The sequence below is a fragment of the Artibeus jamaicensis genome, unplaced genomic scaffold, assembly GCF_021234435.1.
Source record: "Artibeus jamaicensis isolate MK-2021 breed Jamaican fruit bat unplaced genomic scaffold, CSHL_Jam_final contig_944, whole genome shotgun sequence".
In the NCBI taxonomy this organism is placed as follows: Eukaryota; Metazoa; Chordata; class Mammalia; order Chiroptera; family Phyllostomidae; genus Artibeus; species Artibeus jamaicensis.
The window spans coordinates 6,002,485-6,030,207 of NW_026522020.1; the positions used below are offsets into that span (position 1 = coordinate 6,002,485).

At 58.2% G+C, this 27,723-nt stretch overlaps 2 protein-coding genes across 4 annotated transcripts in view; one reads left to right on the top strand and one right to left on the bottom strand.

Annotated features, from left to right (window-relative positions):
* Positions 1–4,568, bottom strand: part of THAP4 (THAP domain containing 4) — a 30,383-nt gene extending 25,815 nt beyond the window's left edge. Inside the window, exons 1-2 of the mRNA XM_037161485.2 lie at positions 4,388–4,568; positions 1,347–2,482 (exon numbers count right to left, since the gene is read on the bottom strand). Coding sequence (XP_037017380.2) covers positions 1,347–2,482; positions 4,388–4,464 — 1,213 coding nt within the window. The 5' untranslated portion in view covers positions 4,465–4,568. The remainder of the gene's footprint in view (positions 1–1,346; positions 2,483–4,387) is intronic.
* Positions 4,569–4,628: 60 nt separating this feature from the next.
* On the top strand, positions 4,629–26,479 carry ATG4B (autophagy related 4B cysteine peptidase). Of its 3 annotated transcripts, none has more exons than XM_037161488.2 (13): positions 4,629–5,119; positions 12,272–12,373; positions 12,519–12,590; positions 14,123–14,221; positions 14,556–14,657; positions 15,184–15,256; positions 17,521–17,600; positions 22,005–22,198; positions 22,615–22,693; positions 22,983–23,128; positions 23,476–23,532; positions 23,908–24,001; positions 24,136–24,521. In XM_037161488.2, exons 1-13 carry the CDS (start codon positions 4,756–4,758, stop codon positions 24,201–24,203), a joined length of 1,530 nt encoding a protein of 509 aa, XP_037017383.2. In that variant the 5' UTR covers positions 4,629–4,755; the 3' UTR covers positions 24,204–24,521. The 3 variants fall into 3 exon arrangements, with proteins under 3 accessions (XP_037017383.2, XP_037017384.2, XP_037017382.2); XM_037161489.2 differs by lacking the exon at positions 24,136–24,521 and adding an exon at positions 24,992–26,479 and having other exon boundaries at positions 4,632–5,119; positions 22,059–22,198; XM_037161487.2 differs by lacking the exon at positions 24,136–24,521 and adding an exon at positions 24,992–26,479 and having other exon boundaries at positions 4,634–5,119.
* Positions 26,480–27,723: the final 1,244 nt, after the last annotated feature.

Below are 27,723 nucleotides of genomic sequence, written 5' to 3' on the forward strand. Positions count from 1 at the left end.
AGGAGCCGGACCACCACAAAATGAAACTGAGGACCAGCAGAAAGAAGTGAGGGGCGAATGAGGCAGAAACAACTCGGGCCTGACCAGTGGAGCGGAAGGCTGGCAGTTTGGAGAGACCTGCAACAGTAACAAACTTCGGGACACCTGACCAAGAGAACAGAAAAAGTGACCGAAAAGTACATCAAGCAACTACTAAAAACAGCTTAAGAGGGACAGGAGAAGCCAGAGGGTCATCCTGGCCTGGACATCAGTGGCGGTCACCTGGATGGCTCCCCCCCCCCCCCCCCCAGAGCGCACCCGGAAACGCATGTGACGGCTCGGGGCCGCGCTGTGCTGGCTGCCCTGGGTCCAGGCGGCCCTGGGCGGCCTGTTGCGCGGGAGCCTCTTTCTTCCTGAAGCGCTAGCTGCAACTCCCAAGACAGGCTGATCCAGACCGAACGCATGGCGTGGCCGGATAACGCTTTTCACCGATCTGTAACAGGCACAGACTCCTCTCCTCGCCCCGGCCTGGTGGCTCAGCTGGCTGGAGCAGCATCCCAGAACCGAGAGGCTGTGGCTCTGATACCCAGTTTAGGTGTGTATAGGAGGCGCCCAATCCATGTTTCTCATGTCAATTTTTCTCCCTCTCCCTTCTTCTCTAAGATCAATTAAAAAAGGTCCTTGGTTGAGGACTAAAAAAAGAAACAATCCCACCCTCAATACATAAAGACTAAACCTAGAAACCAACCTAGAAACCAACTACTGTGTTAAACAGTTGGGGGGGGGGAGCAGAAAAAAAGCCAATAACCACATGAAAAATATACCCAATCTATTGATATAGGTATAAAGACATGTAGGCTACAGCAGAGAGAATAACCTAAAAGATCAAACACCAAATTTTAACATCAACAGGAATAAAAGGTAGGAGCGGGGGAGAAGGGAATTTTCACCTGTGTGTTTCTATAATGTTTTAACTTTTACAGAATATATTCTACGTAATGAGATGTTTGAAGTCTTAGTTATTTCTAATGTTCAAAATGACTTAACTACAAGGGCATTTATGAAAACATGAATTGAAAGACCCTCCCTGCAACTCTGAGTCTCCTAACAGTTTTCTGTCCGACTTTCCACGTAGATCTTAACCCACCTGGCATCTAGTTTGTGAGGTATGCCGAGCTTACCCCATCTAAGGCGAAAACTAAGTATCGGGGCCCATTCACTGAGTAGCTGCCTCCACAGAAAGAGGCCCTCTGACTGCTGTCAACTGTCTGACCTGGGCTCTGCCTACAGGGTCCAGCTACTACCAGAGCCCCAGCGGAGACAGACCTCTACAGAACGGGCAGTGGGAGCCTGAGGCAGGTACTGACCGCGGCCGGGGGCCGGCAGGCTTCTGGGGCGCGGTGCACTCCCCCTCTGTAGCTCGTCCAGCTTCTCCTGCAGCTTGCGCACCTGGCTGTCAGAGCGGCTGACACGCTGTCGTAGGCTCCTGAGCTCCCCGTTCTTCTTCTCCACCTGCTCCCGCAGGCAGCACGCCCGGCTCCGGTTCTGCCGAGCTGAGAAGCAGTAAGAGTGCAGTGAATCGATGAGCTTGCAGGCCCCTGATGCTGACAGGATGACCTCATTGATGGACATGGGGCTAGCATCGCTGTGCTCGCTCTGCACAGCCTCTGCAGCCGGCTTCGGGGTGACATCTGTCGGGGGGGCAGAGGGGCTCTGGGAGGATTTCTGTGGCGTTGCCGTCAGAGATGAACTTGGGGGGCTCTGGGCCAAGCCCTTGTCAGGCCCCAGGCTGGTCCCGCTGCAGCCAGACTCCATGTCTCTCTTCGGTCTCTTCCGATCCACAGGCTCCCGGGGCACAGACGGCCTCTCTCGAGTGTGCCTGGAGGAGAAACTGTAAGAATGAAGTGAGCCGATGAATTTGCAGGCCCCAGATCCTGGGGGGGAAAAGTCATCCATGGAAATCCCACTTTTATCCACCAGGCCCTCATCGGGGGTGGCGCTGCTCTCATCGCCGGCACTGCACGCCGACCCATTTGCTTCTGCCCGGCTACCTGGCGCTGTTGTGGCCAGAGTGTTGCCTGGAGGTCCCTGTGTAGGCTGTCGCGCCCGCTCTGGACTGGAGGCTTCACCCTGCAGGGCAGCCCGCTTCAACTTTCGGGACTCTGACTTGGCCATCAGGTTCTCACTCAAGGACGATGGGGAACCTGAAGCTCCTTTCCCATCAGCTTCACTTGCATGTCCCCTCAGGCCCCCTGAGGCCTTTCTGGTGTCCTTTCTCCTGCTGCGGCCATGGCCTCCAGACCCCCTCTTCTTCTCAGTCAGGTGGAAGATGGAGGGCACGGCTGTGGGCTTGAGCAGGCGGTGCTGATCCTCCAGCCTTTTGGAGAAACTGTCTTTGGTGAAATGTTCACTACAGAGGAAAGAATACTTAGTGGGGGTCCAGTTATCCCTCTGAACAGCTTTTAACCACTGAATCAGACGCTTTGAGTCCTTTAGGGGGAATCTGCAGAACAGACAGAGCAATTAGAAAGAACTGCCTATCTCCCCCCAAAACAATCAACTGTAAAACCAAGACAAGTGTTTTGCAAACACCCAAACCTGTATCGACTTTACGCATTTCAGAATTTGGTAAACACTGCAGGAATGCAGTGTATTGCAAATTACTACCGGAATGGAAAGATGGAAGACCTGTTTACTCTGAAAGAGTTTATGGTTGCAGGACAGATGGGAATGGAGATAGATAGCTCCTTCCAGAATGTTCAGAGAAGCACAGGATGGTGTCTAGACAGCAGGAAGAGCTCCAGGAAGCCCCGGAAGTAGTTTCTAGAAGGTCACGACTAAGCCACTCAGCAGGCGTGCCTGAGATGAATGACTTTGGGTGCTAAAAGTGAGATGGCTGGTCTCCCTGTTGAGAAGCCAGACCAGGTGTCAGCCATCAGAGACGGGAGCCAGAGGCCCCCCAGAGCATCCCAAAAGCTCTGTGTGGCCCTAGCAGTGACTCAAGCATCATGAGGATGGGAGATCAGTTTAAGGGGTCAGACTCAAAGGGGTAGCTCTGTGCTCCTACTACACGCCTGGTCCCAGGAAGACACTGAGTAAGACACTTACTAATCCCTTCTCATTAAGGCAAGACCTGCACTGAGAAAACTCTGACCAAACTGGGCTCCATGGGGCCATTTGTTCCCTCCGAGGTCAGCCAAGGTTGGTAACACACCTGAGGGCTGTGGACCAGGACCTAGGGCAGAACCTCACTGCTCAGGAAGTCCTCCTGGACGTGACCTTCTAAACTTCCTGAAGGCACTCAGTTCACACAGCTTTACCCCCACACCAGGTTAGACAGTTACGAACGCCAACAGCAACCTTCTCTGCAGGGCTGTGCCTCATTTTCGAAACAGAAACAAAACTTGAGGGACCAGAGGCTCTGAAGGAAACTGAGAGGAAGGCAGGGGGGCTGCTTCAAACCAGTCTAGTATTACTGTGGATAGAGAGTGACAACATAAGACTGCGTGCCCACACCAAACTCTTAGTTAAGACCATAAATAACGTTGTTCCTCGAGTCTTTAAAAACGAAACCATAACACCCTTCAGGTCACTATTGCAGGGCCTCCTCTGCCTATGGGGGTTCCAGAGGCCTCTGGACCGGCCGGCTGGTGGAGACCCTCGGCAGGGCCAAGCGCTCCGCAGCCTTGAGGGGGAGCCGGCCAGGAAGCGCAGCCCCAGAGCAGGAGGCAGTCGGGCCCCTCCAGGTACTCGCCTCACCCGCCGAGACCACAGCTACCTTCCCGTCCCCTCACCGGGGACCCTTCCAAAAACAGAGCGCCTGCGGCGCGTGTTAATCCACGAGGTATAAGACGCATTTGCTTCGCCACATTCCCGATGGCAAAGATCAAAGCAGCCTCCCCTGCGATCAAACCGAGAGATAAGCCACAGCCATCTCAGAAGACAACCGACCTAAGGAAGAGGTTTCCGAAATACACGGCTTCTGGAAACTGGCGGCGCCACCCCGAATCAATGGAGTGTGGCAGCCGCGGAGCGAGAGAGGTGAGGCCAAGGGGTGGCTGCCGAACGGACTCCCGCCGGCCGTGGGGTGGCGGCCAAGGGGCCGAAGGGTCTGCGAAGGATGAGTGCCGCTGGCCTCGGGGTGGAACCCGGCGGGCGCTGGTGGCCGTGCGGTGGCTACGAAGTGAGCACCGCTGGCCGCGGTGACCCAGGCGTCCGGCCCAGAGACGGCGGCCCCGGCCAAGGTCACACAGCGCCCAGCGCTGACTCACTCGTAAGACCGGCCCCAAGGCCGGGCGCGGGACATTCCCCATCGGGCCGGGCCGCGCGGCCTCAGTTTCCCCGGCGCGGGGCCGGGCCGGGCGGGGGCGTGGCCGGCCCGGGCGGGCGGAGGGCTGGGCCCGGTTACCTGTGGAAGGAAACGGCACGCTTCTCCCCTTTGCCCTGCCGGTTGGAGCAGTTCGCGGCCGCGCAGCAGATCACCATCTCGGGCCTCGGGCCGCCGCGCCGCCACCAGGCTCCGGCCCTTGCCTCGTCGCGCCGAGCCCGGAGCGGGACCGCCCCGAGGGGAGGCGCGCGGCGACACGGCTGCGGGACGTGGGAGCCGGCCCCCGCGGCACCGTACGGCAAGATGGCGGCGCCCGTCTCTCCGCCGCCCGCGGCCCACCGTCGGCCTCCGGTGCGCCCCTGGTTGCAGGCACCCGGCGGGGCACTGCCCGCCGCGAGTGGCGTCGGGGGTAGGCAGGGGCGCCCGGGCCGGCCGCTCCGTACGGAGACATGCCGCGCCGACCCAGTCCGTACGGCAAGATGGCCGCGCTGGCGGGTCCAGAATCGGGGCGGCCTGACGCGCTCACTCCAAGGCTTCGCTGCCCTCCTTCGCCTGCTTCCGCCGCTCTGGCGGGTCGCTGCTGGGGTTTTCGTAACGCGTGCCGGAGGCCGCTGGAGTGCGGACAGCGCAAGTCCAATCCTTCCTTCGTCAGGCGCCGCCGTACGTCAAAATGGCGACCGACGCACTTTCCCCTCACTTCCGGCTCCGCCCGCGCCCCTGATTGGCCCTGGCGGCGGCCCGTCGCGTCGCGCTGCGGTCCCGTCGGAGCGACAAGACTCTCAGTGGGCGGCAGGAGAGGGAAGATGGACGCAGGTAAGGGCCCGCTGGGGCGTCAGGGACCCGCGGACGGCTCTCGTCTGGTCCCTCGGTCTCTGAGGATTCTGCCCGAGCGGCCTGGGCGCGGGCGCGGGGAGGCGGGTGGGCGGGGTGCGGCCCCGTGTGGAACGGGCAGGGGCGGTGTCCGTGGGGAGGCCGCTTCGGGTCTGACAGTCCTGTGTTTGCGGGTCACGGCGCTTGTCCGGTTGGCTGCAGCACCCAGATGACCGCCCCGGCATGCCCAAGGCCGGCTCGGACGAGAAGGGGCAGCGCGGCCCGGGGGGTGGTAGGAAGGGCTGGTCGGCGCCAGAGGCTCGGGCGGAGCTAGGTCCTGAAACAGCGGTCTTGGGAAGCTATTGCGTCCGCCCAGCCAGGGTTATGAAGTGAAAACTGTTTAACTTTTTGAAGTTAGGTTGGTAGGCTGGAAGCGAGAAACAATACTCTACACCACACCTTGTTTTGGTTTTTATTCAGTAACTAATAGATGACTTTTTCTGTGATGGAAGATAGAATGTGAAGCCATCTCCTATCTTAACTTTTTGGTGTTGTAGTACAAAGTAGGGGTGTGTACACACGTACATACGTGAACATACGTGTATGTGGTGTTTCCGCCCAGCTCATCATGCTTCTGCTCCTTAATTTTTGCTGGCAAGGTATTTTGAATCTTTGTCCAGTAGCCTGGAAAACAATTCTACCCCCGCGCTTTTTTTCATCCCACACCTGTTTTAATTCTTTCATTTCTGTGGGGAGTGCCTTGCCTTCGAGTACTACCCCTTCCCCCAAGGAAGACTTTCAGTTGGGTTAGTTCCACCTGTCACATCGTTTCTGCTTCGTGTTTCTTATCCTGCTAGCTGTAACATATATTTACTTAAGCCTCAGTTTGTGAACTGTAAAGTAAATGCTTTTCAATTATTTGTGGCATTTTTCACTTAAATGTTGGGTGGCTGGAAGAAACATTAGCCCTGATTCATCCTGTTAACTACAAGTATTTTTTGTGACGTTCGTTTGAAAAATAAAAGGTACCTGACATTTTTGTACCTTTTGCTGGGGCATGGGGTAGTGAAGCAATAGCATTATTTGTTTGGCCACTTTCTTTCATTTTTTTCCACTTCCTTTTAAGTTATTACTGCTTGATACTAAAAGTCATTTGTGTGAGAGACTTGGTTAAGGTGGAAAACAGTTTAACGTCAGTCCTGTTATCTCAAATGTGAAAACTGTCACGTTCAAGTTAGGAGTAGACACTTGATGATAGCATTTGCGTTTGAAAGCCTGTGTTGACGCTGATAAAAGTACATGTGGCGTTCTCAGGGTGTGGCGGGGAGTTTTTTTCTCACCGGACACATCTTCACAGGGGTGACTGATGGCCCTGCCCTGCTCCTCGCAGCCCTTACAGAGTCTGCCTTCCTTGGCCAAGTGTTACGAGATTCCTGATTGTTTTCTTAGTCATCCGTTCTGTAAACTACATTTGTTATTGTGCGGGAGATTTTTGTGGGGCATTGTTCTAGACCCTGAAACTAGAGAAGTAAACAAAATAGATGAAAACCATGCCCTGCCTGACATTCCAGTCGTGACACCAGCCGTACGTGTCATGTGAAAGTGATGTGGGCCTGGCCAGGGCGGGGTCGAACTTGGAGCCAGCATGCCCAGGGAAGGTCTCACTGCAGAGGTAAGTTTGACCGAGACTCAGAGCAGTGCAGAAGGAAGGGCAGGTGGTGTGCAAGGAGCAGCGAGCAGGCAATGTGGCCGGGGTGCAGTGGGTGGTCTGGGAGAAGCAGGAGCTGGAGACAGAGAGGCGCCTTGGGTCCCAGCATGGGGCCTTGCTGGGTCGTGGATTATCCTGAGTGCATGTTTATCCTGAAAGAGATGGTGACCCACTGGAAGGTTTGAGAGGAGGCATAACAAGATTGGAGGTGTGTGTAGCAGCCTCGTTGTGGCTGCTCTGTTGAAAATGTGTTAAAGAGGGGCAGGGCAGCTAAGAGGCTGCTGTCAAAGTGAGCCAGGTGAGCTGCTGGATGGCTGGGTCAGGGTTGGGAGAGGAGGCTGAGACAATAGGGTTGTGTATGGACTGAACATGGTGAGGGGTGTGGCTGGTGGGGAAGGAGTTAAGATGGTGTGGTGGTATGTGGCCTGAGCTCAGAAATGGATGGGAACTGCTTGGTGGGGAGCCGTTGGGAGCCAGTTCTGTGTGTGTTGACTGTGAGGTGCCTATCAGACATTCACGTTGTGATGTCTGGGGAGCCCTGGGTCCACAGGCTGGAACTGAGGGAGTAGACCTGGCCTGGAGGTTCAGGTGTGCAGGAGGCCACTTCGGGTGAGGCCACTGAGGGCCTGAGTATGGGAGGAAAGAGAAGGGGCCAGGGAGGAGTGGCCCGGGGCTGCTGGTGCGCGGAAGTCCGAAAGGCAGCAGGCAGAATGCAGGCTGCCTGTCTTCCCCCCCCCAACTCCCAGCACTGCCCATCAAAGCTCACTCCTGGCGAGCTTTGGACCTGGCAGGCCCAGCACTTAAATGGCCATGCCGTCTGTTCCTTGAAGCCAGAGTGGCTCTTACGCTTGCATCTCGGGTACGTCACGGTACATCTTGTGTGTACAAGGTTGGCGGTTGGTGGTTGGAGGAGCAGAACTTGAGCAAACAACGTGCACGTTCCTGTCCTATAAGCACTTCGGTTGCAGAGGTCGTGTATGGGATGGGCCTGATCTGCGGGCACATGGTGTTGGTGATGAGAAGTGCCACTCAGGCTGCGCAGTGAGGTTTAATGTGGAGGTCTGGCCCCTGTGTTCACTGAAGCAATGTTTTCTAGTCTCCTGGTGTCACTCAAGTTCCAGGTTCTGTCCCTTCTCTTCCCTCCCTTCCTCCCCTTTTCTTAAAGTTCAGAAGTCAACCACCAGCATCTTCATACAAAGTATTTGGGATTCTAAGGTTTTTATCTATTTTTAGAGAGAGGGGAAGGGAGGGACAAAGGGAGAGAAGCATCAGTGTGTGGTTGCCTCTCACACGTTCCCTATTGGGGGGCGCAGCCCAGGCACATACTCTGACTGGGAATCCAAGCAGCAGCTCTTGGTGGGGTCTCAGGCCAGCATTCAGTGCACTGAGCCACACCAGCCAGGGCAGTTTTGGGATTTTTTTTTAAACAAGTTTTAACTTGTTTTCTAAACAAGTTTTTTCTGACCCTCACCAATGTGGCTTATTGGTTTGGATGTTGTCCCACAAAGAAAAGTTTGCCAGTTTGATTCCCAGTCAGGGCACATGCCTGGGTTGTGGGTTCAGTCCCTGGTTGGGGCGCTTGCAGGAGGCAACCGATCGATGTTTCTCTCTCACATCCAAGTTTCTCTCCCTCCCCCTCTTTCCAAGAATAAGGTAAAATCTTCAAAAAAAGAAAAGAAGCATCTTCTAAAGGAAAGGGAGACCCCTTCTTTTGATTTTATTTACAAAGGCTGGCCTTTCAGAAGACAGGTGTTTGGGGGAAATACCCCTGATGCATCGCAGTGAGCTCTCAGAGAAACCCAGTGGTCGGGTGTCTTGAGCTTCTCCCTGGGTAAGTGACCGTGTGATTGGTGCCAAGGGCAGAGAAGTCGGTTGCACTATATGAGCACAAGGACTCGTTTTTCTGTCAGATTAATAAAGTCAAGTTGAGCTGTTTTCTGATGGAGTCAGCATGCTAATAAAAGGCTTTCTGCATCCTCTTCTGGGTGGGATCAGGAATATCCCAGGGAAGATGCGGAAGGTCAGGCGTCTGGCACTCTAGGGACCAGACGGGGAAGGTGCTTCTCAGAGGGCCTCTTTCGTGCGCTGGGTGATGCCTCTGCACCTGGCTTCTCCTGCATGTCGTCTCCTTTCAGATTCAGGTTGTCACCGGGGAGTCTAGAGACTGGCACTCTTTTCGAGGTTGGAGTCCCTGAACTCAGGAGATATGGTACTGCTTCATAAACAATGTGACATTGTGTGGAAAGAGGGTGACGTTATAATGTGACCGTGGACTGAAATGAGCAGGCCATCTCGGGGAGGCAGGCGGAGGCTGCTGGCCCATCTGAGAGCAGAGTCACCACGAGGCCTGACATGGTACGTGTGGGAGTGGGAGGGCTCGAGGCCACCACTGGGCACTTGGCCCATCGCCAGAGCCTCACGCCCGTCCATGTTGCCCCCCTGCGAGTGGTCTTGAGCTTCACTCCCTGCGAGTGCCTGGTCTCCTGGCTGGTGTTTGGCTCTTGCAGTAGAGTCTGAAGCCACGCAGCCTGTAATTTTCTTAGTTAGGGAGGGACACCCAGTGATGCGTTAAAACTTCACAGAACACCTCTCGCTGCTGTCTCTCTGAAGTTGGCTTGGTTGCCTGTAAGTTTCGCTAATAAACTTAAGAAATATGCTTGCTTTGCATTTTGCCACTCCTGTGATAAAACCCCTCAACTTCAAAGCTGCCCAGGCCTTGTCACCTGTCACCCACCCCCCCTTTTAGAATGAACCTTTCCCTTCTTTCCGGTCATTTTCTTCATGTGGAAAGCTAGCTCTCTGAGGAGTGTCTCAGGGACCAGAGTGACACCACAGACTCACCAGTGGCATTATGACCCTTGGATGTGTGCCACTGGCCAGAGGAGCTATTTCCGGGAGAGCCCAGAGCTCGCCCATGTTTTGGAGACATGTAGCCACTGCCTCTTGGGAGGATGTCCCAGCTCCAGCAGGGCGAGGCTCACAGTTGTCGGCGGTCAGACAGGTGTTGTCGGCGTCCTCCTCCCCGAGAGGGCACTGCGCATCGTCTGCGTGCCTCGGGGTGGGCCGGGCACCGCCCGACGGCAGCGGCTGAGGGCGTGGGGGTGCTGTGGGGTCAGTGCAGGCTCCTCGAAAAGATGGGCTTGTCACTCATCCCAGCTCAGTTCCCACTGTCACATGCAGAGACAGGCAAGCCTTATGTAGGAGGGGAGAAATAAGCTCGATTATTTCTTGCTTGACGTAAGAAAGGTCACGTTGTACATCTACGTCATGTTGTTTGTTCCCACCACTGACCAGCCTGGTTGGCCCTGACCGTGGACACAGACGCCAGAGACGGGCGAGTGCGGAGCTGCGAGACCCAGACCCGCTGTCGTGCTGGGGCCCTCGGGGCAGCAGGGGTTGCTCTGGACGCACAGGACCCTGGGACCCAGAGAAGGCAGAGCCGGGTCTGGGGCCCTGCAGCCTGAGGACTCTGCGTCGCACATGCAGCCTCTGTGGCTGAGGACCTGGTGGGTCCACACTGCTTTCCCGGGCTTGTGACGGAGGCTCTGCGGTGCGTGGGTTCAGGTTCTGGTAGAGCGAAGTGCTTCTTTTAAGCCTGTAGTTCTCACCCCTGTGACGCTGCTGACCTTGGAGCCCTTCTGTCCACGTCCCTGCGTGGCTGTGACGTGAGGACAGCCTCTGTTGTTTTCCCCATGGTGTGGGTGAGGGGATGCCACCCCCAGAGGCACTGTGACTGGCTCAAGAGCCTGCAGCCTGTGAGCGCCTGGCCGCCTGCTCTGCCTCTCCCTGGGGCTGTGCCCAGCACAGAAGGACCAGCAGGGTGCTGGCCGGCCACAGGCCCACCCAGCGCAGCCCTGAGTCCCTTGTGGCGCGGACAGCCATACTGCGTACCTAGTGAGACACGAGTCATTGAGGGAGCTATGGTTCTGGGGACCGACGGTCTCATTGAGAAGAACAGGTGAGGAAAGCACAGGTGTGCTGCAGCCCCACTCACGGGTGTGTGCAGGAGGAGGCCCAGAGGGACAGTCATCACGGGGTGTGAGGCTGCAGGTGACTTCTTACAGTATTTTTGTAGTTTTTCCCCTTTCCTTTCCCTTTCCTTCTCTCTTTTCTTTTTAAAAGAATAAGTAGCATGTGTCATTTTTACCAAAAGGTGGAGCTATTGTCAAAAAGTAAATTAAGATCTGGGAGACCTGGCTGATGTGGCTCAGTGGATTGAGCGCGGGCCTGCGAACCAAAGGGTCACTGGGTCGATTCCCAGCCTGGGCTCATGCCTGGGCTGTGGGCCAGGTCCCCAGTAGGGAGTGCACAAGAGGCAACCACACATTGATGTTTCTCTCCATCTTTCTCCTCCCTTCCCCAGATAAAACAAATAAAATCTTAAGAAAAAAATTTAAAAAAGATCTGGGAGAAACTCGTCCGGTGTCATTGGTTTCCCAGGTACCCGTGTGAGGTTGCAGGTGAAGGCTGCGATGGCCAGGCCCTGTGGGAGCCGGAGAGGCAGCAGGGAGAGCTGTGTGTCAGGGCATCCGAAGCGCGCTTCCAGCACCCGCCTCGCAGGCTTGGGGGCTTGGTGCAAGGCCCAGTTCCCTCAGCCAGGGCTCTGTGGACAGGAGGGACCCTGGAAGTAAGGTGGGGCTCAGGTCTTGTCAGCGTGCTAGTTAGACCCCGTGCTCCGCACACTTTCTGTGAAAGTGGGATGCTGCTGGTGGAGGCTGTCGGCTGTGCCCGTCTGGTGGCCTCGCCGAAGAGCAGGCACAGGCCTTGGCTCCAGGCCTCTCGGCATCCGGACCTTCAGGGGCCTGTTCTCCATTTCCGAAGCCTAGTGCCCAGGAGTTTGTGCCCTGCCCCGACAGCTAACCTCTCCCTGCCGAGAAATCTGCGGTGGCCTGGAGCCCCCCGTCGTCAGGGAGGCGTCAGGGAGGGCTTGGGGTTTCTGCCCCTGAAGCATCTGCCTTCATCATGGCCCTGGGCCAGTGCTCCCCGGTGTGGCCTGGTGAACCTGGGGGGGCGGCGGAACCCTCCCTCCCCCCGCCCCAGTCCACCTCTGCCAGCCTGGCACCCGGCACCCAAGCTGAAGGTGTGGTTTTGTTTTACTTTAGTCCTTTAGATTTTAAACCTTTTAGTTGTAAAGCAAGTATTTAAATTAGGTGGCTTTGTTTTTTGCGTTTTTGTTTTTGTGTTTACTTTCTCCCCTGGGCTCGGCCCCAGGTGGTCTCCCACCCTGGTTTCTGTGGGCACGACTCTGGCTTGAGTCTCAAAGGCGCAGGCAGTGGGGAGGCGGCCCTGAGCGCCGCCAGGTCTGTGCACATGCTCCGTGGGTTGCGATTGTTGGGTGACCCTTAGATGCAGAACTCTTCGTGGGTTTTTAATACAGAAATGCAGTAAGTGATTGCATTTTATGAAATTTTAAAAACTTGATCAATGTGTGTCTTTAATTTCAATAGCTACTCTGACCTATGACACACTCCGATTTGCCGAGTTTGAAGATTTCCCGGAGACCTCGGAGCCTGTCTGGATACTGGGCAGGAAATACAGTGTTTTCACAGGTACCGGCCGTGCTGGAGCCGGCTGCACTCCGGTGCTCGGGCTCCCAAACCGTGTTGGGTTGGTAATAGTCACTAAGTTTCTCTCACACGCGATGTGGTGCTTGAGGCTGTGTGTATGTGTTTTCTTCTTTTAAACATTTTCTAGAAAAGGATGAGATCTTATCCGATGTGGCGTCTAGACTGTGGTTTACGTACAGGAAGAACTTCCCAGCCATCGGTAAGTCCTGTGTGTTACAACATGCAATGGAATAGGCATGTTTTGCAGGGAGGACGACAGACCAATGTGCAGATTGACGTGGGTGTGCCCAGTACTCGTCACTTGGTGTTTATGCTCCCGGCAACCCCAGGGAGGCAAGCTGGCAAGGCCCTGGCAGCGCTTCTCCAGTCATAAGTCACCGTTCCACCCTGGGGCCTAGGACCAGGGTCAGGGGCCATGACTGGCAGTGACAGCATGGAAGACCGTGGCCATGAAGTGGTGGCAAGGTGCTTCAGGGGCTCTCGTTGGGTTATCGTCCTATCGACATGTTCGAGTGTCGTAGGGTCAGGGTCATAGGTCCAGGGTGGCTGGAGGCCATAGCTCTCTGCCCATCGTCTTATCCAGCATGTCCCACACTGAGCTGTGGGAGAGCCGTTGGGTGGGCAGGTGGCACTCAAGTACGTTCCGTTAAAAGCGATTCTTCCTCATTGTGCCCGGAGGACAGGCATTGGGGACCGGCGTGGCCTGGCCTTTGCCAGTTACAACACCTGAGACCAGAGGTTGGGTCCAGGAGGCTTCACCTCCTCCTCGCCTGCTCTCGATTCGGTTCCTTTGTTCTCCCGAAGTGAGGTGGGCATAAAACATCTCCAGTGCTTGATGTTCGCAACCCTGAAATAAGGGAGACCAGATCAGGGTCCCCACGGGTAACTGTTGAGTTGTGTGATTTGTCAGGTGCTCTTTGCTCTGGTTGCACACCTGCTCTGAGGCTGCTCTGCTCGGTCCTGGGAACGGGGCGGTGTCGAGGTGTGCTGTGTGGTGCCAGCAGGGACGGCACTGCCCTGCAGGCCAGCCGTCTGGATGCAGGGAAGGAGGACGGGTGGCCAAGGAGCCCTGTGTTGTCTGACAGGGTCGTGGGGGAGGGGATCCCCGGTTCTGCAGGCCAGTGTAGTGTTTCCTCCCTTAGCCCCAGGATGTGGCTGGTTGGTGTCCCAGGTAGGGTGGGGGGGGTGACAGGCACCTGCCCTGAGAGCTGGGCTGTGTCCTTGCGTGCATGGTGGGGCTCCCAGGCTCAAGGAGAGATACGCCCCCAGGGTCCAACCCCTGAGTCTGTTGGGTCACTGCCGGTGAGCCCAGGCCTTGCTGCTGCTGAGGACATCAGGGCGTTTCCTGTGCGTATGGGCCTGTGTCCCTGTACACGCACTACCACGGGCCTAGTGCCAGAGTCTGTGTGCTGGTGAGTGAGTGGGCTGACCCTGAGCCCCGCCCCCTCCCAGCACCGACCCTGCACGTGGTCTCCATGCTGGATGACTAGCAGGAGCAGGGTCTGCTCGTGGTTTCCAGACGCCTGTGCTTCTCTGTGACTCGTTCACATGGCTTGCCCACTTCAGAGGGTTGTTGGAACGTCTCAACTTCCAGCAGCAGGTCCTTAGCAGGACTGTGCGCTGGGAGGGGTGTGTGGCCAAGATGGCACTGACACCTGCCGCACAGGGTGACCAGCATGGTCCAATCACTGCCACCTGACAGTGAGTCCACTCTTTCCGCCTCCACCACAGGGGGCACCGGCCCCACCTCAGACACGGGCTGGGGCTGCATGCTTCGCTGCGGACAGATGATCTTCGCCCAGGCCCTGCTGTGCCGGCACCTGGGCCGAGGTGAGTCACGCTGGGGACAGTGGGATGAGGTTGTGTCAGACGGAGATGAGGGCTTGGGCTTCTTCAGCGACCTGCTGGCCTTCAGCGATTTACAAGAGTGACTATAAAGAATGCTGACACATGTTTGTCAGAAGTTCTCTTTAAATCTCTGAAGCCATTGTTTTGCCTTCTGCATGGATTTGTGTTGGCATCTTTGGAATCCTGGGGAGCCCGGATTTGAACCTGAGCCAGGTTCAAAGCAGCTGGGATGCTTTGTGCATCCCGAGTGTTTCATAGTGCGTGGGCTGCTTTGTCACATTAGGCAAAAATTGCACTTCTGCCCTGTCTCCGCTAGACTGGAGGTGGACGCAGCGGAAGAGGCAGCCGGACAGCTATTTCCATGTTCTGAACGCGTTCATCGACAGGAAGGACAGTTACTACTCCATCCACCAGATAGGTGGGTGGGGGCAGGGTGCCGCGTCCTGGCTGTTTACGTGGCGGCCGGTCTCAGATGTCCCGAGAACTTTTCTGTGTTGAGGTGTGTGCGGCAGGAGGCCTGTCCCCACCAGGGGCCACAGGGGTGGGCCCGACTACTCATCCCAGCCTCTGCCAATCGGACTCGGGCGGGGGGTCAGACTGCTCCTTCACTTAGGCAAGTCCAGCGTGTGATGAGCATCCTGTTCCAGTGGTAGGAGGAAGTAAAAAGACGGCTCTGAGTTCAGTGAGTCCTTTTACTTCCCAGTCCTGCTCATTGAATGACTGGCGTCCTGGCTCATAGTGCAGGACAGGCCTTGAGGCCTCGAGTGTCCGTCTGGAGCAAGCACCCTGCTGTCCATCAGCGCAGGCTGAGGGCAGAGTTGGGCAGGCCTGTCTGGGCTCCTGGGACCTGCTCTTCCTGCCACCAGGACCTGCCTCTTCCGAGAGGTTGGGGAGGGTGTTGGGGTCGGGACATGTGTGTCACTAACCGGATCTGTTTCCTGCAGCGCAAATGGGAGTTGGTGAGGGCAAGTCCATTGGCCAGTGGTACGGGCCCAACACGGTCGCCCAGGTTCTCAAGTACGTGCGACCTCGTGCGCCCCTCCCCTGTCTCTGTGGGGACAAGGTGGGGTGGATGTGCTCAGACCGGAGGCCTGTTGGTGCAGGGCCTCAGGAGAGTCCTCGGTGGTGGCCATTCATGTGGTCTTGCAAATCGGAATCTAGATTTCTTGTAAGATGAATGCCTTCACCCAGGGTGCGCCCATTGGCTGGAGCCATTGTTCTTTGTCGGTCGGTGGGCCCATCTGGCACAGCAGCTGGGTGGTCGACAGTTGGGGGGGGGCTGCCCCTCTGCACTGTGGGGCTCCACCCTGTCCTGGCCTCCTCCCTGCTCCTCGAAAGCTCTGCTTCCTGCCTTGGCCTCCGTCACCTGCCTGCCTGTTCCCAGTCCCCACAGGACACTCCTGCAGGCACTCTGAGGTGGCCTTCCCGGAATGGCCCTTCTCATCCATCCTCGTGGGTGGCTGCCTCTGCCCTCGTCAGCTTTATTGGGATCCTCCGGCACACTCCTTCTTTTACCTGTCCCACTTCCGGTGGGTCCCCAATCTGCCACTGATTCTCTGTCTCCTTGCCCAGCCCCTGCATGACTCAGCGTCCCCGTGTGCCCTGTAGAGCCCGGGCCCAGCGCTGCTTGCCTTGGAAGCGGGGCCCGTGTGCGCGTCCACCTGTGTGAGGTCCTCCTGTCTTGCACCACTACCTTCCTGCTTTCCTCCCCACATCTGCCCAAAGCAGCTGCATCCAGGTCACTGTCAACCCTGTCATGTCTGGAGGCCGAGTTTCTGTCCCCACTCAGCCAGTTGGGGCTCTTGGCACAGGCACGTGCTGTCTTCGGAAACCTGGGCCACAGAGCCACGCTCTCCAATCCTTTGTCCCTCTGGCCACCTTACATCTGTTGCTGTACCCCCTTTCCACCTGTGGGCACTGCGGGCCTTGTCTTGGGCCTGTGGCCACTTTCATTTACACTGTCCACACCCGGCTTTCGAAGTTGTTGGCTCCCTCTCAGCTCCCAGAGTCATGAATCAGGCCCGACTTGTCACATCAAGACGCTCACCTAGTACCTTGAGCATCCAAGGAGCTGGTCAACTTAAAAGCCAGAACCCAGAGCAGACTCTCTCCCACCCAGCCTGCTTGCTTCCCCCGCAGTAGGGGCCCCTTCTTCCCGGCAGACAGGCCAGACACCGGGGTTGTGCCGGACTCTTCTGTCCCGACACGGCTGTGTGGCGTGTTCTCACTGACCATGTGCCCTGCTTCACTGTCCTCACCCAGGTCCAGGGCCCACCCCCTCACCGCTTTGATGGTCTCCCTTCTCTTTGCCGCCCTGGGGGTGTCTTTTCAAACAGCTGTGAAGTCAGCCACAGTCCCTCTTTGCTCTGCACGCCTAGTCTTCCCCAGCAACGGCAGGACAGCTGTAGTTGTGGCCCGGCTGCCCTGCGTGCCTCCGGAAACACGGCACCTTGTGCCCTTCGCACACACTGCCTGTTGCCTCAGCACCTTCCTGCACTGCCCTGGCTGCGCCCTGCCTGCCCCTGGTGTGTTCTCTGGGGCACTGACTACCCCACGGAGTCACTTCTTTCTTGCCTGCCTCCCCCCAGAATGTCAGCCTCCCTAAGGGCTCTGTCTCTCACGGGTCAGTGCGTCTCTGGCGCCTGGCCCTCAGCATGGGCGGGAGGCGGCCGGGTGGCCCTGCCGCTCTCCTGGTGTCCCGTCTGGCCTTCCCCCCAGGGGAGCTCCGTGTGGTCACTCCAGCATTCCTCATTGTGTCCCTAGACCCAGCAGAGCCTCCCGCTTGTGGGGAACCCACCTCCCCTACACCCCAGAGAAGCCCACAGGCTCCCGCCCCTGTTATGCTTCTGGTGGCAGAATCTGCCCTCCTTCCAGAGCCAGAATCCTGGAGCTGACAACTCCTCAGTCCTTCACAACTGGGAAGCTCAGCTCAGCGTGTCTGGGGGGAAGCGCGGGGCACAGAGTGAGGGGCTGGGGCTGGGCCTGCCTCTGTTGGGAAGCCATGGTCTCCAGCTTCACTCGTGTTCTGGTTCCCACTTCTGTCTGCCTTTAGGTTGCAATGCCCCCAGGCGACTGCTGTGCAGAGACTCCACTCTGCGGGGGACACTGGGGGTCCTGGGAGAAGCACTGGGCCCAGGGGGAGGGACAGGTTCCGGCCTCGGCTTTATTCCTGCCTGTGGCACGGATGTCTCTGAGCCTTGGTTTCTCTCCCGGGGTCCTGCAGAGCAGAACCCCCTGTGCCTTGTGAGTGCTCATTCACATGTCCCCCCCCTTTCTGGCAGGAAACTCGCTGTCTTTGACACATGGAGTGCCCTGGCCGTCCATGTGGCCATGGACAACACGGTGGTGATGGAAGACATCAGTAAGTGCGGGAAAGCAGGGTCGGGATGGCGGGACTCGGGGAGTGGCCACTGGGCACTCACCTGGACCAGGTTCCCAGGGCTTTGCCTGGGAGTCCTGCCCAATAGCCGGGCACCCTGAGCGGAGGCCAGGGGGCCCCACCTTTCCTCACAGAGAGGACCAGGTGACGGGGAAGGGCCTGGGCTTTCTTACAGAGCCGGGTTTCTTAGCCCCCCTGTGGGTTTTGTACCTGCTGAGTTGTGTTCATGTGTGCGGTGCACCGTTGAGGAAGGCAGGAACAACTTTCCAATGCCACCCTCTTGGGCTGGGGTGCAGCGTGGAGCAGGGACGCAGCCCTGCCCCTTTCTGGAAGGCTCCCCTGGAAACCTGAAGGAATTGGGCACACACGGACGTTTAGAAGCAGGTGTTGCATGCTGCTGGCGTGGAGCGTGGCCGCGAGCGTGTGTGCTGGCTTCGGGGTTGTTGCTTCCCACTCCAGGGACGCTGTCGGGTTTGGGGAGTCGGGGGCGTGGCTTCTGCGGATCTGAGGACTCTGGCAGGGCCCTGGCCCCCTAACAGTTCTGTCTCCCCAGGAGGGGTGAGCTGGGGGTGTAACAGAAGGCTGTCTTTCTCCTGGCTCTTCTCATTCTGTTTCTCGAAATTTCTCTGAAACATTGGAAAGCTCAGAAATGCAAACAAGGGGGAAAATGGCTTGATTTTACTGTTCGGAAGTAGCCCATATCGCCCTTTAGACACACTTCCTTCCAGTGGGTTTTTCTCCCCCAAAACACACAGGACCTCGGCGTTCCCTCCTGTCAGTGAGGATGTCACTGTCTGTCACGGTCTGGCCGCACAGCGCTCCGGCACACCGAGGTTTCCTTTCTGTCGCTCTCGGGGGTCCTCCTTCGCCCTCTCCAGGGTCTAGTCCAACCCTGGCCTCAGACAGCTGGCTGTCCGGGGCAGTGGCCAGGGTGGGGCAGGAGACACGCAGCTTCCTGGAGCCTCTGTCCTTTGCCTCTGTCCCTGTCGGGTCTCTCCTGGGGTCTCAGTTGTTGAGATTGGCAGTGCTGGAACTGGGAGGAGACATGACCCTGCGCTCGTCTGAGGAGCTCGTGGGGAGGGTCTGGCCTGCGTTTCTAATGGGCTCCCAAGGGAGATGGACGCGTGTGGTCGAGGGCCGTGCTCGGGGCCCCGTCTCACTGCCTCGCACCCCCCCCCCCCCCCAGACCAGCAGGTACATGTGCACGTCACAGGGACGGGCGGAGGCTGCCCAGCACCCACATTTAGGAAGAGCAGCGTCAGAACGTGACCAGCAAGACAGTGGAGTGTGGTGCGGGTGAGCAGACATGACCCGGAACAGCTGGTTCTGAGTGCGTCTGGCTGCAGGAGCCCTGGGGAGGAGGGCCAGCTACTTGTCCAGCATGGGGCTCAGAGCCCCCGGCCGCGGACTGAGGAGGGAGGCCCAGGGTCTGCAGAGCAGAGGTGGAGGGGGACTTGAGTCTGAAGAACCCCAAGTGTTAGCAATCAGGCGTGCGTAAAACACGCGTGTTCCTTGTGACGTTTCTAAACAACAAAAATGAGAAACTTCTATGAACATCCAGGGGGCAGTAGTGATAATAACCTGCTCGCGCAGGAAGACTGTTCACTGGCTCTGCAGCCTGCCTTCCACCACCAGGCTCCAGAACGTGCTCCGAATTCTGAGACCCTGGTGCAGGAGATGAGGAAATACCGTTCAGTTGTCGTTGAAAGAAAAACAGCATCTAAATAAGTTAAAAGCGTTCGGGGAGCCCTGGAGAGTTACAGACGGGTACTTAGGACATGGGAGAGCCTGTTCGTTGACAGCAGGACCACTGTGACATCCCAGGCTGCCTGTGGGCTCACGGGTCTCAGGAGGCAGCCTGGCGCTGCCCATCTCGAGCCAACCCCCAAGCCTGGTGTGGTTCCCGAGAGACGGGAAGAGGGCGGGAGGGCGTTCCCGTGACACGGCCTCCAGCTCAGGAAGGCCAGACCCATGCACACAGAGACCCTGGTGGACCAAATGGGGAAAAACTAAGTCACGGAGAACCAAAGTAACAAAGACGAGTTTAATACATGCAGGTCAAAGCCTAGATTCTGGTGGCAGAACGTGCCTCTGTTAAAAGTGCCCAGAGAACGTGTGTGTGAGCCAAATGCGGGGTAGCCAGGGAAGAAGGAACTGGACTGCCTCGAAGTTCCACACCCTAGCTTTGGGGTCAGAGGAAGTCGAGCTAACAGACCGAAGATCCCATTTCGATGCCTCCTGAATTCAGGAGGAAAACCTGCACCTGCTTGGTGTCAGATGATGAAAAGTGGGAGTGAAGGAAATAAGCCAACACCTCCAAGTTAGGACAGCAGGGTGGGCAGGAGAGTCCCCAGGAGAGCTGCAGGGGCGATGGCGTAAAGGGAGAAGTGGGGGGACTAATAGATTCCAGGCTGGCTCTTGGAGACCACAGGTACCAGGGAGTGGGAGGACGCACAGAAATCCGTGTTCAGAAGTTCAAGGGTAAGACGTGGACACCAGTTCCAACGTGTGGGCTTCCCTGACACCACCACCCAGTCAATGCCAGCTACCTGAAGGTGGCCTCAGACCTTGCAGGTTAAGGGCTCTGCCTGGAAAGTTGTGCCCCTTCCCCCACTTCAGACAAAACCTGTGCTTATGACCCAGTGTTATGACTTGGAGGTCAGCCCCTTGGACTGTGTGTCAGAGCGGCTCACAAACCCAAGAGAATCGAGTGAGATCACAGGCTTATTGTAAAGGATACAGCTCATGGACTGCCAGACGGAGGAGCCGCCCTGCCCTGGCGCCTGTCTCCCAGGGGCTCCACGTGTCTGTCCCTTACCCCTGAGGCTCCCTGGACCTCTCGTTTGGGTTTCTATCAGCTGCATGACGTAGCGGTCATGACTGATGGAATCACTGGCCGTTGGTTGGTCAGCTCCGTCAGCTGCTCCCCAGGCAGGGGTCAGGGTTCCTCAACCCTGTCATTAACATCAGGGGGCACCTGAGGCCCCTCACAGGCTCTGGCAGCAGGGCAGCATCCCACACGGCCTCGGGGACACCTGCGTGGGGGGGGGTGCAGTTGGGGAGTATTTTGCAGTTTTCTTTTGAACCTTTGCCCTAAAATGTCCCACAGTGTGCTTGAGTGTGACATTGTTGTAGAATACGTGCTTAGAATTTTGTAATAAAAGAGCTGGTAATAAAAAGGGGTGGTACTCGTTACTTGTTTCAGATCCTGGGTGTTTCTTATAAATCACAATATCACAGAAAGTTTAAATAGCCAGATAACTTTTTTTAAAAAGGGTGAGGCCTCGCTCCCAGCTCTCCCTTTTTCCAGCCATCCACCCAGCCTTAGCCTGGACTCCCCCCTGTAGGTGCTTGGTGCAAACCCCACAGCCACGCCCACTGAACCTTGCACCTTGCACCTCCCTGCGCAGCCCTCTGGAGCCTGCGTGAGCCAGGCTTCCGTGGTCCCCTTTGACCCGGAAGTTCCATTTTGTTTCCCGAGTCCTCCCCAGAGTCCTCCCCAGTGTGGATGTTTTTGAAGAGCCCAGGCCAGCTCAGTAGCATGTCCCACACCCCATCTCGCTTACTCACTGTCACGTACAGACCAAGGACCTTGGCCGAGGGCACAGCCTGGTGGCTGGGTCCCAGTTTGCTGCAGCAGGCAGCTCCCGGTCCCCGTCGGGGGGCCGAGGCTCTGGCTCCTGGGACTGCTGTGGGAGGTCTGAGGGAGCGTGCCCGGGTCTGCGCGGGGTTGCCTCCTGCAGCCCTCGGTCTTCGGCTCATCCCTGGCATCGTGCATCGCCCCTCTGGGCACTGATAGACCCTGGCTCTCTCACACCGTCCTGCTTCCACCCTGGCACCACCCTTCCTTGCGGAGCCCGGCCCCTTTCGGAGGAGTGGTGTTGAGAGGCCAGGCTGGTTGCCAGGTGTGCTCTTGCCAGGAGTGTGTCTTTTCTTCCTGTCACCGGTCCCCTGGTTCACATGTGTGTGAAGGTCTCCCAGTGCCCTGAGAAGCAAGTTGCCTAAACGTTTAAAGGAGAAGTTATTCCTTGGTGTTCTTGCTCAGGGTGGGTCGCAGGAGTTTGGGGACCTGGTTGGGGCCGTGTCTGGCCAGGCCAGGGGATGCATGGCGCCTGTCGCGGAGGCACCTCTCTGAGGTGCACATGTGTTCTTATACTGTTTTCTGTGTATGTGTCATTTCACGTGAAGATGTTTACTTGGACATGCATAGGAAACGTTTGGTCTTTGTTCTCTGTGGGTGGCAGGGTCGGTCTCACGCTGTGTTTCCCATGTCTGAACCTGTCGTGAGCACCTGGTGCTCGTGTGCCTGGCTCGTGTGCCTGTTTCTCGTGGGTGAGCTGGGACATGCTCCTGCTCAGCCCATGGAGGCGCCTCTCCCTTTTCCAGGGAGGTTGTGCAGGAGCAGCCTTCCCTGTGCAGGGGCCACTGCATTTCCGGCAGATTCCGAAGGGCACTGTAATGGCTTCCCTTCGCGAGCCGAGGTCAACAACAGGCTGTCACCGTGGAGACCCCTGGTGCTTCTCATCCCCCTGCGCCTGGGGCTCACGGACATCAACGAGGCCTATGTGGAGACACTGAAGGTGAGTGTCCCCTCTGCTCTTACCTCGCTAACTAGCGAGGGGATCGAAATACTATTTTGCGGTGAAGCCCTCCCGTGTCACCGTCGTGGCCCTGTCCTAAGCCTCTGACTGCCCCTCCTGTTGGCCCTGCGCCCTCCCCCAGCCTCCTGCCTCCATTTGTTTTGCTCTGTGGAGTCAAACCAGCCCCGACCTCGGTGTGCAGGCCCCTCCTGCGCGCCTGTCTCCCCACCCCCAGGGCCCTCGTGGCCGCCTCCATCAGTCCGCCTCCTGCATGGAGTTGAGTGCACAGCACATGTTGCTTGTCCCCCTTCCTGACCACTAAGCTCGAGGGGGCTTATTCTCCTCCTCAGGCCCCAGTTCAGGGGTGCAGGCTGCCTGCTCCCACACGCTCTGCCACCCTCTCTTTCTCCCCACAGGGCTGCTTTATGATGCCTCAGTCCCTGGGAGTGATCGGGGGGAAGCCCAACAGCGCCCACTACTTCATCGGCTACGTGGGTGAGTGGCGGGGGCCCAGTAATGCGCCAGTCACCAGGAGCCCAGCGGGGGAGAGTGGCCTTCGGGGTAGTCCCCCCGCCCCCACACCTAAAGGCAGCCTGACCTAGTGCCAGCGTGTCCCGTCTGGGCACAGGTGCCTCTGCACGCCAGCCTTTCCCACCCTGCCTTCACCCCCCCGTGTCTCGTCCTGGCCCGTCCTGGCCCATCCTGCCGGCTGGGTTGTGTGTCAGGTCCAAAGTGGGACCCCTGTGCACTCCCATTCTGCTGATCGCTGTGTCGTCGGGCCCAGGTGAGGAGCTCATTTACCTGGACCCCCACACGACACAGCCAGTGGTGGAGTTCGCCGACAGCTGCTCCATCCCGGATGAGAGCTTCCACTGCCAGCACCCCCCGAGCAGGATGAACATCGGGGAGCTTGACCCGTCCATCGCGGTGGTGCGTCCCCCACATTGTCCCCCTGTCCCTTGTGACCATGGGAGCTTGTAGGCATCTGGTCCTGGTATCCTTTGCTGTTGAGCTGGTCAAGGCCAAGTCTTGAACCTGCCATCCTGGCTCAGGGCCATAGCCTCCATTACCTGGGGCAGAGGGCTGAGCCACAAGCCACTGGTGGAGCCAGTGGAGACGGGTGGAGGCTGGAGAAGTGAGGACGGTGAGACCGTCCTAGGTCCCTGCAGTGCCACTGGAAGCAGAAGCCCAGCCCTGAGGTCACTCCCCTGCTGTGGCCAAGTGCAGCCTGGTGTTCACCTGCGCCGCTGCCTGCTCACCACTGAGTTTCATTCCAGGGCTTTTTCTGTGAGACCGAGGACGACTTTGGTGACTGGTGTCAGCAAGTCAGAAAGGTTGGTAGTGGCTCCCTTGTCTGCCTGGACAGGGTCTCCGGGTCATCACCCGTCCCTCCACGTGTCTCTGCACCAACGTCCGGTGGCCCTCACGTGGTCGCTGCTTCTCCATGGTGATTAGAGGGTGTGGGGGTCAACACTGTTCAGGAAGTTTAGGGTGTGTCTCCTAGTTCATCAGCCTCGGGGTGACGGGGATGGGCAGCGGGGTTGCTCCCAGGGCTGCCTCCACACGGGGGACTGGCTGTGGACGGCTTGGCCCGGGGCTGTGAGCCTCGCCTCCACCTCATCAGCGTTCTCCTGCTCACGGTGACCCTTGGGAGGGGGGGGAGGCTGCACCCCCGCAGACTGCCTCCAACAGCTGTGTGTTACTGACAGCTGTCGCTGCTTGGAGGTGCCCTGCCCATGTTTGAGCTGGTGGAGCAGCAGCCTTCCCACCTGGCCTGCCCCGACGTCCTGAACCTGTCCGTAGGTGAGTCTGTGGCCGCGGGACCACCTGTCAGGTGGACACAGGGCACTGCCTGTTCTGCGCTCGGGGGTCGTCTGTGTGCTTCTGGTCTCCTCTCCTTGCTCCCCCCACATCCTGTCCCTGCTTTTCACCTTAAGACTTGTATGAACCCCAGATGTGGACACTTGGTGATTTGTGTGCGACGTGGGACCAGGGACACTGCTGAGTATCCCCTCGTTCTGCCCCCCACGTGTGGTCACCAGGCCCCGCACACAAGCATCTTCTGGGCTCAGGTCCCCAGGTTCTCTGTGGCCCCGAATGTGCCAGGCTTTCACAGGAGCCCATCCTGGTCTGGGTTCCTATGGCCATGGGCGGGCTTTGCCTCCCACGTCACCACGTGGCTCTGGGCTCGGGCCTCCTGGAATGGACCCTCCACTCCCTCCGTCGGAACGAGCGTGTGGCACACGGAGACCGGGGGACTTGGCTCTGAGGCTGTGAGCATGTCAGTCCCCTCCACCTGCTCAGGGAAGGCCCCAGTGAGGACCCAGGCAAGTCTGCCCTGGGGCAACGATGATGGAGCCACTTGTCGTGGCTTCTGTCTTTGAAGAGCCTAAGGGGGACAATTCCGAAGCCTGCTGCTTGATGGAGACGGGTGTGTGTGTGTGTGTGTGTGTGTGTGTGTGTGTGTGTGTGTCAGGGGTTGTCATGGAGACCAGCATCCCGTCAGACCTAGATGGCACAGGGCCAGCGCTCCCTTTGGGATTGGCCAGAGGTGTGTCTGCTCCACCTCCTCTCAGTAAAAGAGCCTCCGTGAAGCACCTGGCTGGCTCAGACCTGGAGGCCACTCCCTCCACGGGGCAGCCTGGTATCCCTTTTGCCATCTGCCCCCTCTCCTCAGCCAGGTGCAGCGCCAGGGGCAGCCCCGGGGCAAGCGGGCCAGCAGGTGTGGTTGGTGCACTCACAGCTACTTGCCTCACGCCACACCCAGAGCAACCCCGTGTCTTTTTCTTCCAGATTCTTCTGACGTGGAGCGACTTGAGAGATTCTTCGACTCAGAAGACGAGGACTTTGAAATCCTGTCCCTTTGAAAATCCTAGAGTTGGGGGATGTCTCGACTGGTCCTTGCTGGAGGCACCTTCAAGAGCTCAGCCCAGCCTCTGGGTGCCCAGTGCCACCGCCTTTTATCCATCCTACCCGCCGCCTGTGCCCGCTGCCTCTGCCCTCGACGGGACTGCACTGTGCTCAAGACCTCACTGCAGGAGGGACTGCCCGGCCCAGGTGCTGCGGGCCTGGGAGAACAGAAGCCACTGGGAGCAGTGAGCAGCTGGTCGCTGAGCATCTGCGTCACCTCCACCCTGCTTCCTGCAGCCTCTCAGTTCTGGGTTAGCTTTGGAATTAAAGTCCTGTTTGCAGTTACTCGACAGACATGCATTTCTGTAGGGCCTGTCCTGGATCCAAGAAGACTGGTGGCCAAGTGAGGCACGGCCCTGGGACTGGGCCTGCGAGCAGCCCAGCAGCCCCTCTGCCAGCAGCCCCACCCACGGCTCCTCCAGGGCTGCCCAGGGGGAGATGGGTGACTTGGCCCCTCAAGGCTTTGGGGAGAGAATTAGCAGAGGGGTGGGGCCTGGTGCCAAGCAGAGGCACCCCCGCCCACCCACGTGTGACTCAACCCGGCCGTAGGTAAAGCCCAAGTGGGTTCACCTTCCTCACCGTCTCCTCGTTCCGGCATTTTGAGACACCCACGCACCATCGCTTGCTTGTCACGCCAGCTTCCCCTGGGTGGGCAGTGTTGGCGGCTGGGTGGGGACCTGCCCTGGCCTGTGACCCTCAGGCTCACAATGGACTTCGAGGGTTGCAGAACTGCCCTCCTGGTCACTGAGGCTTCAGAGGGCTTGGGGCTAGGGAGCGAACCCTGGTCGTGGTGCAGAGCAGGCACCCCATCTCTCACCACGCCACCTGGAGACATTTCCAGACTCTGCTCAGCACTGACAGACAGCAGCGCCTTCCGCCCTGAACCCAGCTGCCGGGCCCAGAGCGCATGGCTCCCACGCAGGCTTCGTGTCCTGGAGAGTGGTCTCTGTGGGACCCGGGGCCTCGGAGGTGGACAGCCTTCTTCTTGGGGACCATCCTTGCGGAGCCCCCTTCCACCCTTGGTGTCAGCACTTGTGGAGACAGTGGGCAGGTCCCACCTGGTAGCAGAGGACACCCCAGCCCCCGGGTGCTGTTGCCGTAAGTTATTTTGCCCTCCCTTTCCCTCCCTCCTCCCCTGGGGCTGGAGGAAGGCTAGGTGGTCTCCATTCCTCCAGCTGCATCTTGCAAGGGCGCCCCCCGGGCTGCTGGGCCAGGAGCTCTCGCTGCAGCCCCGCTGGGGTGCGAATGCCGGGAAGGCGGCAGCCTGACCAGAGGGGAGCTGAGTGGTTTGAGAAGGCTCACCGAAGACAGTGGTGTCCATTCTTAGTCTGGTTTGAGGTTAAGGCGAATAATAAGTTTCAATAGAAAACAGTCTTGTCTCTGTGTCTTGACTTTTGCTCAGTTTGGTTGTGCATGACAGGACGAGATGTTGGTCGGGTGTTTTTGAAGCTCGTGCCTCGGGTCTCAGGGAGGAGCTGTGGACTCTGGCAACCTGTCTCCCTTGCACCGGGCAGGCGGAGCCCAGCCCAGCCCACTGGGGCACTCACCTATGGTCCTAAAGCAACAGGCGCATGGAAACTGGGTTTAGGAAAACGAGGGGTTTGCCTAGTTTGATTTCCCTCAGGTGGGTGCCTCAGCCAGTCCCCTCACTGTGCCCCAGACCTGGTGGAACAATGCAGGGGTGACTAGCCTGCCCTCAGGTGTTGGTGTGAGGGGACCAAAGCCAGAGGAGAAAGCAGAACACATTCCTGTGGTCCCCAGGTGCAGTGGCCTGGGAACCCAAGTTATGGCCTTCTGGGAAGTGCTGTTAATGGCTGCTGGGACGTCTCCATACCCAGTGGCTTCCAACAAGACACTGGGTCCTGAGGGCAGAGGACAAACCAAGACGTGGGCAGGGCAGGTTCCTCCCCCTCGGCCAGCTCCTCTGCCTCTTCTCTCTCTCCATTAGAGACCCTTCCTGGACAGCCCAGGACGGCTGCCTGCCTCATGGTCCCTTTGCCGTGCAGGTGCCGTTCACTAGTTCTGGGGACAAGGACATAGGTGTCTTTGGGACCATTATTCTGGCCTCTCTAAGGTGCTCAGGGGCACACAGCCATTCGGCCACACCTGCTGCCATGACCCTGGCTGGGTGGTTTGACTACGTTTGGCATGTTTCAGAGAAAGGGTAAGTGGCCTCCACTAGGGAAGTCACCCGTTTCTGCCTCCACCCTACCGCCCGCCTCCTGTGGAACTCTGCCCACCTCTGACCCCACAGCCCTGGCGGCTCGGGTGGTGGGGGTGGGGGATCTGTGCCGCAGCTCCACCTTGCCCCCAACACCGGATCCAGGCCAAAGAAAGTCCTGCCCGTCTCCAGCCCTTCCCAGTTCAGAGGGGTCTGCTCTCAGCTCTCTTCCTGGCCAGGCTGGGTGCTTGGGGCACTGCCTGGACCCAGACAGCTTTCTCTGGCCATCCTAGCCAGGCCGACTGCCAATGCCCACCCTCCTCGACAGCTGTGGCTTTTCAAGAAGCACTAGCCTGGCTCAGCCCACGACCCTGACCCACAAAGGCAGACAAGTGACTGGTGTCAGGTCGTACGAAATCAACCCTATTTTTCATTAGAGACGGAATTATGTAAA

What these genes read in the sequence shown, in the direction of transcription:
- ATG4B (XM_037161487.2), top strand. Translation starts at nt 4,756, where the DNA reads ATGCCGCGCCGACCCAGTCCGTACGGCAAGATGGCCGCGCTGGCGGGT. An exon ending in GTGCCGGCACCTGGGCCGAG is followed by an intron (nt 14,222 to 14,555) that starts GTGAGTCACGCT and finishes TGTCTCCGCTAG; the next exon opens with ACTGGAGGTGGACGCAGCGG. An exon ending in ACGGTCGCCCAGGTTCTCAA is followed by an intron (nt 15,257 to 17,520) that starts GTACGTGCGACC and finishes CCTTTCTGGCAG; the next exon opens with GAAACTCGCTGTCTTTGACA.